At 45.0% G+C, this 12,547-nt stretch overlaps 1 protein-coding gene across 3 annotated transcripts in view; it reads right to left on the reverse strand.

Annotated features, from left to right (window-relative positions):
- The window catches only part of VRK2 (VRK serine/threonine kinase 2), a 41,116-nt gene that overhangs the window by 14,314 nt on the left and 14,255 nt on the right, over positions 1-12,547 (reverse strand). For all 3 annotated transcript variants that reach the window (XM_053973427.1, XM_053973428.1, XM_053973429.1), the window contains exon 8: positions 8,270-8,402. In XM_053973427.1, coding sequence (XP_053829402.1) covers positions 8,270-8,402 — 133 coding nt within the window. The remainder of the gene's footprint in view (positions 1-8,269; positions 8,403-12,547) is intronic.

Below are 12,547 nucleotides of genomic sequence, written 5' to 3' on the forward strand. Positions count from 1 at the left end.
CACAAGGGCTGCAGGGCTTTCCCTGCCATCAGCCCAAGGCTGGCACTGCCCTGGACAAACCCAGTGTCCCAGGGCTCTGATGGAGCTCAAGGAGCACATAATCCTGTGTGAGGGGCACAGAGAAGCCTGTCCAAAGCCCCCACTCCTGTGGGAAGCAGCTTTTACTACTGCAGATGTAGAGATCAGTCCTGCACAGACTTCAGTGGGGTCTCTACTGATGCAAGAGATGGCAACACCCCTCTGGGTTCCTCTGAAACACTGGGAGAAGGGAGAGGACTCAGCTTGGAATCGATGGCAAACACAAATATATGCTGGAGGGAATTCAGCATAGATACTTCATACTCTTATGTTCATCAATGATAGCAAATTAAAACTGGGCTTACACACTCAATGCACAGGACTGGAGTATTTAAAAGAACCTCAATATGTTAAGCACAGTAAATCTCCAGAGAAATTAGATATTGACTGCATGCCTCAGTGAGGAGAAAATCTACAAAAATCCATAGGATGCATTGATCCAAATATTACTTTTTAACACTAACTATGTAACAACTTTTTAAATGTAAACTGAGTACAGATATAATTCTCCTTAATTATCAATCCACAAACCAAAATGCAATACTGTTTATACAGTTTGGTCTTTAAAAATGAATACAGTGAGTACACTCCAATGTGACACTAAAACAAACAATGCAGTTGTGCCCTGAGAAATCAGAATAAAAAGGGTTTCAATTCCAAATACCCACACCCTGGTTGGGATGGGATCCTGCCACGAATCCAGGAATGCTGATGGTGTAGGTTGGATCCTGTGGCAGAGGCCAGGTTGGGCCCTACTTGTTTCCAGGACAACTCCAAACACAGCTCAAGGATGCAGCTGCCATGGGAATAGCACATCCATCCCACTTGGCCTTACCAGAGGCTGTCAGAACACAGACCAATCCCACCACCCCTAAGTGTTTCTCTGCAGTGGCCACTGGTAGGAACCTTTCTGGATCTCAGTGGACTCCTGTCCGAGGCTGAGCACCAAGATGTTTCCTATTACCATCCGAGTAGCAGTTGCATCTGGACAGTTTTCCTTATCTCCTGTTAATAGGCCCATCAATGTCTCGCCTCATGACTCAGAGATAACACTCTCCAAGAGCCAGTTCTGTTTAACAGGTGATTAAGAACACACCTCATGACTCAGAATAACATCAGCCCATTGTGAGATGCTCCGCCCAGGGAGAGAAGCTAGGCATTCCCACCTGGATAAATCCAGGGATTTCCAGACAGAAAGGCAGCCTTTTCCACAGGTTTCCAAGAAGACAGAGCAACCACATCTGCCACACCAAGAGGACTGCAGCCACTCCAATTTGGACTGCCATCAGCACACTGGCCAAAGCAGGTGTCAGGTTGTATTCTGACTTTGACAGTGGTCTTCCTTTTGTATCATTGCGTGTATTTTTTTTTTTTTTTCTCTTTTCCCAGTAAATTGTATTTCTGACTTGGAGTCTCTCACTGGTTTTGCTTTCAAACCAGAACATATATTTGGCACCCAATGTGGGGCAAGAAGGTACTGAGAGAAGTCAGAATTACAATTTTGTATTGTAGAGGGTACCTATTCATTATGATGCTTAACATGCTTTTTTGGGTCTTATACCACTGTATATTTTCGCAAACGTGGGGAATTATCTGGCAGTTGTAATGCTCATGTGTAAACCAGGGTATGGTATGAGAATTGCTTTATTGATCTATTATGTCTATTGCATTATAACCTCCGAGGCAATGAACATGATTTGGAATATGTGCTCAATTCTGTTTGCTTGTTGTAATCTAGGCTGCTACGTCTGGAGCCTCGGCAACCACACCCAGCCCCTGAGGGGAGGGGTAAAGATTGATTTTTTCCAACCTTTCAGGCTTGACACAGCAGTTTTTGAAAATGTTAAGTTCCCTCTGGATGCCAAGGACAGCATAATGTTGTTGTTAGTTCTGCTTTGTCTTCTCTGCACAGTCTGCAACATGCTTAGAAACAAAAGACTACATAGTGTGATGCAGCAAAACATACATAGTGTGATGCAGCATCTTCTTGAGGAAGAAGAAACAAGGAGCAAAGCAGCAGTGTCCGTGTCCGTACAAAATGCCACAACAGCATCCATGTCGATGCAGACTGTCACAGAGGAGGAAGGAAGCAAAAGCAAAACAACAGTGTCCGTGTCTACGCAGACTGTCACGGAGGAGGAAACCAAAAGCAAAGCAAGGGTGTCTATGCCTACACAGACTGACACAGAGGAGGAAGGAACCGAAAGCGCCATCAGCATCTCCACACAAACCATCACCAAACCAGAGCAGCCTGAACCAATAGTAGTTGCCCCCGTTCAGAAGAAGAAATCAAGGAGCAAATCAGTCCGCATAGTGACTGATGAGGATGCTGCAGGACCTTCGCACCCAGCGGAACAGACAGAACCAGAGATCATCACTTGCTCTCTATCCCTGGGTGAGCTGCGTGACCTGCGGAGGGAATTCACCCGCCAGACAAACGAATCCATCCTGACCTGGCTGCTCCGCATCTGGGATGCTGCAGCCAATGACACCATTCTGGATGGAAGTGAGGCCAGGCAACTGGGATCACTGTCCTGGGATGTGGTCATTGACCAGGGGATCGGGAGAACCCAAGAAACTCTCAGCCTCTGGCAGCGACTGCTCGCAAGTGTGAGGGACAGATAGCTTTTTAAAGAAGACCTCCAGGTGCACTAAGGAAAATGGAACACCATGGAACAAGGTATCTGATGCCTGAGGGAACTGGCTGTGTTGGAGATAATTTTCTCAGAAGACGAGAGATTTCCTAAGAGTCCAGATTGTGTCCAATGCACATCGCAAATGTGGTTGAGATTTGCACGGCTTGGACAGAGATGTACTCCCGTTATCTGGCAACACTGCAGTGGAGGAAAGGCGAGGACAGGGTGGGCGTCTTAGCCAATAAATTAAGAATTTACGAGGATACTGTCACCGCCCCATTTCGTACCCATGTCTCGTCTGTGGAAACAAGGTTGGCTGAGCAAGTCCGGGACTTGATTGAAGAGAGTCATCAGAAACGAAAAAAGGAACTTAAGGAAGAAGTCTACCATATTTCACCAGAACCAACAAGAGTCTCTGCCATTAGGAGCCAGCATTCCCAAGCCAAGGAGAAAGGATACACTCCACGAGGAAACCTCTGGTTTTTTTTTCAGGAGCATGGAGAAGACATGAGGAAGTGGGATGGAAAACCCACCTCTTCCTTAGCAGCCCGAGTACGTGAACTAAAAAGAACACCTAGCACAAAAAGCTCATCTAGAGTCAATGCTGCTGCAGTCTCTCACACACAGAATTCCAGACAATATAGGAATGATGATATAACTGATCCTCTTGAAGGAACCTCAAGAACATATTTACAGGAAGAGAGCAACGTGTACCATGACCAGGAATAGAGGGGCCCTGCCTCTAGCCAGGTAGAGGACAGGGACAATCGGATCTATTAGACTGTGTAGATTCGATGGCCTGGCACATCTGAACCACAAAAATATACAGCTTTGGTTGACACCGGTGCCCAATGTACCCTGATGCCATCAAGATATGTAGGAGCAGAATCCATTTCTATTTCTGGGGTAACAGGAGGATCCCAGCAGCTTACTGTATTGGAGGCTGAAGTGAGTTTAACTGGGAATGGGTGGCAGAAACACCCCATCGTGACTGGCCCAGAGGCCCCATGCATCCTTGGCATAGACTATCTCAGAAATGGATATTTCAAAGACCCAAAAGGACATCACTGGGCTTTCAGAATAGCTGCTGTAGAGGCAGAAGACATCAAAAAGCTGAATACTTTACCCAGTCTCTCAGATGACCCCTCTGCTGTGGGACTGCTGAAAGTTGAAGAACAACATGTACCAATTGCCACAGCAACAGTACACCGTCGGCAATATCGTACCAGCAGAGACTCTGTGATCCCCATCCGTGAGATGATTCGTAAACTTGAGAGCCAAGGGGTGGTCAGCAAGGCCCATTCACCTTTCAACAGCCCTATATGGCCAGTGCGCAAGTCCAGTGGGGAATGGAGACTGACGGTGGATTACCGTGGCCTGAATGAGGTCACACCACCACTGAGCGCTGCTGTGCCAGACATGTTGGAGCTTCAGTATGAGCTGGAGTCCAAGGCAGCAAAGTGGTATGCGACCATCGATATTGCGAACGCCTTCTTCTCCATTCCTTTGGCAGCAGAATGCAGACCTCAGTTTGCCTTCACCTGGAAGGGAGTGCAGTACACCTGGAACCGACTGCCCCAGGGGTGGAAGCACAGTCCCACCATCTGCCATAGACTGATCCAGACTGCACTGGAAAAGAATGAGGCTCCCGAACATCTACAGTATATTGATGACATCATTGTGTGGGGGAGCACAGCAGGGGAAGTCTTCGAAAAAGGAGAAAAAATTATCCAGATTCTGCTGAAAGCTGGTTTTGCCATTAAGCGAAGCAAGGTTAAGGGACCAGCTCAAGAAATTCAGTTTCTAGGAGTCAAGTGGCAAGATGGACGTCGTCAGATCCCGACAGAAGTAATGGACAAGATCACCGCTATGTCTCCACCTACCAACAAGAAGGAGACACAAGCTTTCCTAGGTGCCATAGGCTTTTGGAGGATGCACATTCCCGAGTATAGCCAGATTGTGAGCCCTCTCTACCTGGTCACCCGCAAGAAGAATGATTTCCACTGGGGCCCTGAGCAGCAACAAGCTTTCACCCAGATCAAGCAGGAAATAGCTCATGCAGTACCCTTGGCCCAGTCAGGACAGGACCAGAGGTAAAGAATGTGCTCTACTCTGCAGCAGGGAACCATGGCCTGTCCTGGAGCCTTTGGCAGAAGGTGCCTAGGGAGACTCGGGGTCGACCACTGGGATTCTGGAGCCAGAGCTACAAAGGCTCTGAAGCAAACTACACTCCCACAGAGAAGGAAATCTTGGCTGCCTATGAAGGAGTTCAAGCTGCTTCAGAAGTAATTGGCACTGAAACGCAGCTGCTTCTGGCACCCCGGCTACCAGTGCTGGGGTGGATGTTTAAAGGAAAGGTTCCTTCCACACATCATGCCACAGACACCACATGGAGTAAATGGATTGCCCTCATCACTCAGCGCGCCTGTATTGGAAATCCGAATCGCCCTGGGATTCTGGAAATCATAACAAACTGGCCTGAGGGAGAGACTTTTGGATTGTCTTCTGAAGAAGAGGAGCAAGTGGCACGTGCCGAGGAGGCCCCACCATATAATGAGCTACCGGAAACTGAAAGACAATATGCCCTTTTTACGGATGGTTCCTGCCGAATCATAGGCACTAGTCGGAAATGGAAAGCTGCAGTGTGGAGCCCCACACGACAAGTGGCACAAGCTACTGAGGGACAAGGTGGATCGAGTCAGCTTGCAGAGCTTAAAGCTGTTCAGCTGGCTTTGGATATTGCTGAGCAAGAGAAGTGGCCGAGGCTCTATCTCTACACTGACTCATGGATGGTATCTAATGCTCTGTGGGGATGGCTGAGTCGCTGGAAAAAGGCCAACTGGCAGGGCAGAGGGAAACCCATCTGGGCCGCCGAGATCTGGCAGGACATTGCCACCTGAGTAGAGAAGCTGACCGTGAAGATCCGACACGTGGATGCACACATACCCAAGAGTCGGGCTACTGAAGAGCATCACAACAACGAACAGGTAGACCGAGCTGCCAAGGTGAAAATATCACAAGTAGACCTAGATTGGCAGCATAAGGGAGAATTATTCCTAGCTCGTTGGGCCCATGATGCTTCTGGTGATCAGGGGAGAGACGCAACATACCGATGGGCCCGTGACCAAGGGGTGGACCTTACTATAGACAGCATCTCACAGGTCATACACGACTGCGAGACCTGCGCTGCAATCAAACAGGCCAAGCGGATGAAACCTCTGTGGTACGGTGGGCGATGGCTGAAATACAGGTATGGGGAAGCCTGGCAAATTGACTATATCATGCTTTCCCAAACCCGCCAAGGCAAGCGCTATGTACTGACCATGGTGGAAACAACCACAGGATGGTTGGAAACCTACCCTGTGCCTCATGCCACTGCCCGGAACACCATCTTAGGCCTAGAAAAGCAGGTCTTGTGGAGACACGGCACCCCTGAGATAATTGAGTCGAACAATGGGACCCATTTCAAGAACAGCCTTATCAACACCTGGGCCAGAGAACATGGCATTGAGTGGATATATCATATCCCCTATCATGCACCAGCTGCCAGGAAAGTTGAACGATGCTTATTAATGGACTGCTTAAGACCACCCTGAAGGCACTCGGTGTGGGAAACTTCAGGAATTGGGAATTGAACTTGGCAAAAGCTACCTGGATGGTCAACACCTGAGGGTCCATCAATCGAGCTGGTCCTGCCCAATCTGAACCCTTGCACACAGTGGATGGAGATAAAGTCCCTGTGGTATATATGAAAGGTATTTTAGGAAAGACTGTTTGGATTAATCCCACCCCAGGCAAAGACAAACCCATCCGTGGGATTGTTTTTGCTCAAGGACCCGGTTATACTTGGTGGGTAATGCAGAAGGATGGGGAAACCCGTTGTGTACCACAAGGAAACTTAGTGTTAAGTGAGGACTATGTGTAAGGTTTCATCATGATGCAGATGGAAATAGGAAAAGGGGTGGATAATGTCCGAGGCTGAGCACCAAGATGTTTCCTATTACCATCCGAGTAGCAGTTGCATCTGGACAGTTTTCCTTATCTCCTGTTAATAGGCCCATCAATGTCTTCCACCTGCCCACCAATGTAGCTTCCACCTACCCTTCAAAGAGCATCCACATCAAATACTGGTGCACAGCCACACCACTCACACTACCAGGCAAAGCAGGCAGAGTCAGGTCCCCAGAAAACAGCCTGCATGCTTGGAAAGGCCAGAAGAGTCCAAAACAGATGGTCTCCTCATCACAGAATATTTTCTAGCAGGTGAAATGGTGCGGTTGTCTTAGCAGGAAATACTTGCCAGTCTTATTTCATTTTTCCTAATGACCAGAGTTAAACGACTGTAGGCTTTAACAGCTCCAGCAAATTATCAAGACCCTCTACATTACATGGTCAATGGTCCTTTTAATAGAAAAAGCAATAATATACAGTTGTTTGTGCCAACTAAAACTCGTTAGAAAGTATTAGTTTAAGGTAACAGTTCAGCAGCTATTAACAAGCACAAATTCCTGCAGTTATCACTTGTGACACTGATGCTCACCAAGCTGGCAGCAGCAAACCATCCCTCCTGCTTGAGATGATCTTAGGGGTGAAGGAGGGGAAAGTAGAAAGAAAAGTTAACAAAAACACTCTTTTGTAGCAAGAGTCAAAGTTTTTCAATAATTACCATTTTTTTCACTAGCATAACATTAGAATTGACTTTTTGTCTTGCTGACATAGCAAGTAAGAAAGTTGTGTTGCATTGACCATATTGATTGTGAACAATGCAGCCATCAGTGGGACTTTACACCATATATTTTCAATATTGACCTCCCAGTCCCTTTTCCATGGCTCTATGGGTCTGCTATTGGATTTGGACTGCAGCGTAATAAACAGCTAAGGTTTAATTAATGGTAAATGAATACAAGACATAGGTTATGACTTTAACTAATTAGGGAATTGTTGAATTAAGTCTGCCTTGGAATGCAAGGCAGTACAATCAATATCCAATAAAAGGACTATGTATGTAATTTACCTGCAAATGTGTTTCCAATACCATCAAAGTGAGTTTAAATAAGTAAGATATATGAAAGGCTACTGGAAAAAGATTTCAAAAAGTTAACACTTTATGGCTTCAGAAAAGGTTTTTCTCCTTGCAGAAAGAATGTCATCTTGAAATACCCTCCCATAACACAGATGGTGACATCAGACACAGCCTTCCCTAAAGGACAGTGCAGACTCCAAACCCTTTTCCGTGACAATGTAGCATTAGCAAATCCTGCCTCTGCGGGGTACAGCAAGCACAAACCAGTCCTCCCAACATAAACCAATTAAGTCTGATGTTGAGCTCTTCTCAGGGTTGTCCAGGGCTGCTCCAGTGCTGTGTGTGCAGAGCCTCTCAGGGCTCCTCCTGCTGCCCTTCCCCCAGCTCTGGGGAAGCATTCCCAGGCACACAAGGAGGTCACCACACGAGGGGCTGAGCAATCCCCAACACTGCTTCTCCTGTGTACAGCAGTACTCACAGCCTGATTACTCATTCTATAATCACTCATCTGAAATAAAAAAAAGAAACCTACCTACTCCCTTGTGGGCATCTATGCTGGTAAACTCTATTGTCCCATTATGGCCCTTCCTAGGATTTTCCTGATACTGTTTGTGGTTCCCATTGGGACAATATCTGTAGCAAAGTCCATAATCTGCAAGATAAACCTGGAAGACATGAACAGACAAATGAATAATGCTTTTGTCCTTTGTAAGTATAACCTTTATAATTAAGTCTTAAGAAACTGATAGGTTAAGAACAGCCTTAGATCTAAATTTTATTAAACCAAATGGTGCCTCAGGATAAAATATGTACAACTGGGGGCTATAACAGCTGCCCTCCCCATTTAAATCCTTCCACTACTTTACTCTTATTTCAGAGTCGAGCAGGATTTCAGTCATTTCATTTTGTTCCTGAGCTCTATGCCCTCCAGGTGGGCATCCAGACATCATAAACTGCAATATGCCTTTTATGCAGCCTCACGTTGCTTATGGGACCCCTTCCTCCCCATACTTAAGCAGGCACACTCACTTCCCCATTTGGATTTTCCAGCAGCTGAGACTCTTCAAATTCAACTCTACTGTGCACCTTCAAAGCCAGAGGAAGAGGCAGCAGCTTCCTCCAGATGGACTAGACATGGAGCTCCAGTGCCCCAGGGCCTGTGGCCACAGGGCTGCTGGGCACTGGCCCAACTGTAATCCAACCCTCTGGAATGCCACTGTCACTAACTTCCTACATAAACTATTGAAAGCGTAGGCTAAAACAAAGCAAAACAAACCAGCCTTCCAGTAAAGCCATCCCAGTAAACCATTCCTGAATTTAGAATGCATTTTAAAAAGAGACAGAACCAAACTGTGGTCTCTCAGTTACTCTGAAGCAAATACATGGAGTTAAATCAATATAAGAGAAAACAAACTGGGCCCAAATTGTGTATACTGTAATAGTGACACATTCACCATTCCATCCACAGATTTCAGGGGCAAAAGCTGAAAATCATCTGGAGTCATGGATCACTTCTACTAAATCTTATTATATGATAAAGAAAAACATCTTATTTCAATCTTAGCTTAGCTTCCTCTTTAGCTACAAAACAGTTTATCCTAAAAAACTCTAAAATAAACTTTCTTGGCACGCACTTGCTATTTAATTATGTCAGTCCTGGTAAAGGCAAAAAACAAACAAAATACCTCAAGAAAACTTAACGCATTACTTTGTAGCACATTCTGTTGAACTACTGATTCCTGTTTGTGCTCCAGGCAGCTTCAAATCCTGGGATTGCTGGTCTCTTGGTTTTACTGTTTCTGCTGCAGGATCTGAGCTTATCTGGAGCGTGTAAGCAGGGCTGCAGCGCTCACTTCCTGCAGGGGGGTGGCTTTTAAGATTATTGATGATGTTTCTCACCTGACAGCCCAGCCAAACTGGGATACAAGATTAAAGACCAGAGGCATAGATGGCTACAAAATCTGGGACAGGGCATCAGCTTGGTTGGGCTGACTGATTTGATTTTCACCTGCATCCATTCTCTGGCGTATTTCTGATGGTCTGGTGCTGCCCTGACTGAGCCCACAGTCAGAGAACTTACTCAAACTACCCTAAAAACCAAGTTCTGTGAGTCTTCAGCATCCTTTGTGGGCTGGGAAGGAGAGAGGAGCCTAGGAGGTGCATCCTTCCCAGACTCAGCAGGTATCTCATATAGACAGAAGATAAAATACCTTTAAAAATTAAGGTTATGCCTTACATTAAAATAAGATTTCAACTGTTAGGAAAGAAAATCAGGCCACCCAGAAAGCAGCCACAAATATTTGCTAGTCAAACTTAAACCCTCCCCCACCCCCAGTAACTATGTACTTTTTTATTCTTAAGGCAGCTCCATAATGCAGTACATTTTTAACCAATGGATTTGCATAAAATATCTTCAGTAGCCATATCACCAGAGCAGTTTTCAATTTATACTGAAAATCCCCTAGAAGTGAGAAGGAAATTTAAGTTATCCTGCATTGACTGAAGATGGAAAGATCTGGAAATAAAGAAGCAACTGCTTCTTAAAGCCACTCACATGCAGGGTGATCCTGACATCTGATCACAGCAGTTCTCCTCAAAAGTTGGCCATGAGTTACCAGTTCAGCTTGTTTCTAGCTGGGCCATTTATCACTTCCATAATTTTCACATCAGATTTTTTCCATAAACATGACAGCCTCTCAAGGCAAAACCTCTTGGCCACCAACAAAAATCAATCCCCCTCAGCTTGTACAAAACCAGCAAGGCACTGTTACAACCTTGCCACAACCATTATCAGAATGACTGTGTTATTTTAAATTACCATTAATTTCATTTCATCAATTCTCATTATAACCCTTTCATCATTAAAAAGATATATAGTTCTTTATAGTTAGTTGTCACTTTTTGATAATGTAATACTGCATGCCCTTCCAAATTTGCTCAGAACATGGTAGAGGTAGCTCATTTAAAGTTTATAGTTGTTGTGGATTTTTTAAGGGTATGGGGAAGGGGAAAAGCAGATGAGTATTAAAGAAATATACTGAGAAAAATTAACGCAGTTTTAGTAGGTGTTTCAATACCATAAATATTTTTTATCTGCATGCTTTTTTTGGGAACAAAAAAACAAATAAGAAAAAAAAAAAAAAAGAAAGAACAAAACAGAGCAGAGCAATCAGGACAAACAGGATACTGGAATGAGATAAGGTACTGTGGATGATGAAGGTGTAGCAGGGACATAAGGCCAGAACAGTTGAGTTTAGCTGTGGTACACTGTACACTCCTTCCCACTCACTTATTTTAACTCTTGTTTTTGTTCAGGTTTCTCTTCTTTACATAGCCCAGTTTGCACCAGGCTCTGCAGGGCTTAGCATGGTCTATTATTAATAGATTTTTGTTACAAACCACAAGCCACATATATAGAAATCTTCACCTTTAATTTCATGCACAAGTAAATGTGCCCATCTTGGTCAAGTGAGTTATCACAGGCACAAATAATTATTTGTGAGCACAAGCAGCCAGACAGAGTTTCAGCCATTCTCTCCTCTTTCTGTGCATGACTCCCTCACAGTGCTTGGTGTCTGAAGTGCTAAATATCTGCAAAACATACACAATTCCTACAACTTGGACACGTGATGATATGTAATTGCACTGAGCTGGGTAGTTACTGGCCTGGCCCTTTGGATTCTCATGGTATTCCCTTTATCTTGAAGGACAGAGCAGGAGATTTATTGCTGGAAGGATGAAGTACAATGATTTTCTCAGTGTGTTTCCATTCCTAGGTTTACATCATGCCTGTAAATAATTAAGTAGATACCTACTAATAAGAGGCAGATTGGTTGCTAATGGCCAGAGTGCTGTCAGGTTCAGTCTGGCACTGGACTACAAAAAGGGTAAAGGCAGACTGAGGTCCATTATGGTTACCAACAGAGAGAGGGGAAGGGGCACAAGGAGAACAGAGAAGATTTGAATTTTTCTCAATTCACCTGCACTTTAGCAAGTCTGTCCCAGTGGGCTAAAAAGCAGGAATCACCACGATTCATCTCACAATGAAAAGCAGCTTGAAGTCAGAATTGCTTTCATGCAACTTTTTCCCGAAAGATCAGTGCATGATTTCTGTATCTTCTGAAACAATGTTGTATTCTTCTATCTCTGATAATCAAGTCAGAGTTCTGTAATATAACTGTCTTGTCTAAGAAACACTTAAAATCAGGACTGAGGTGCACATGCAATTAAAATTCACAGCTTTTAAACCCAAACAGACTTAAGTCTGCAACACATCTGCCCATAAAATCCATGGGGAAAAAACACTACAAGGTGATTGCAAGAGGTGATCTCCCAAACCTTATTTATTTAAAATGCAGATTCTAAGCTCTTGTCTGGTGGCCACTTGTCCCTCTTACTAGTATCACAATTTAAATGAGATGAATGGATTTAAATTTCTTTCAGTCTCTATCAATGCTGCTTGTTCTGCTTTATCATACAAACAGTTGGGACCACGCAACAAATTAACTCTCCACAGCGCTGAGACTATGCTTCACCTGTAATTTATAGGTCTGATGACTTCAAGTTTCCTTTGAGGCCTCTGTGAGATTCATGGGCTGTGCCCTCCCCTCAGTCCATCACTGCTGCTTTGGCAGTCCCTGTGCAAGTCCGTGCTCAGAACCATTGACTGCAGAATTGATCCTGTGACCTGTAACTCAGGGAATGGCCTCGCTGCCTCCTACTGAGCACACGTGCAGGTCTTTGAGGTCACTCACTGGGAGCCTCTCCCCATTTCTAACCATCATTCGGAGGTCACACAGTGACAGCACCT

The sequence above is a fragment of the Vidua macroura genome, chromosome 3 (genome assembly GCF_024509145.1).
Source record: "Vidua macroura isolate BioBank_ID:100142 chromosome 3, ASM2450914v1, whole genome shotgun sequence".
Classification (NCBI taxonomy): Eukaryota; Metazoa; Chordata; class Aves; order Passeriformes; family Viduidae; genus Vidua; species Vidua macroura.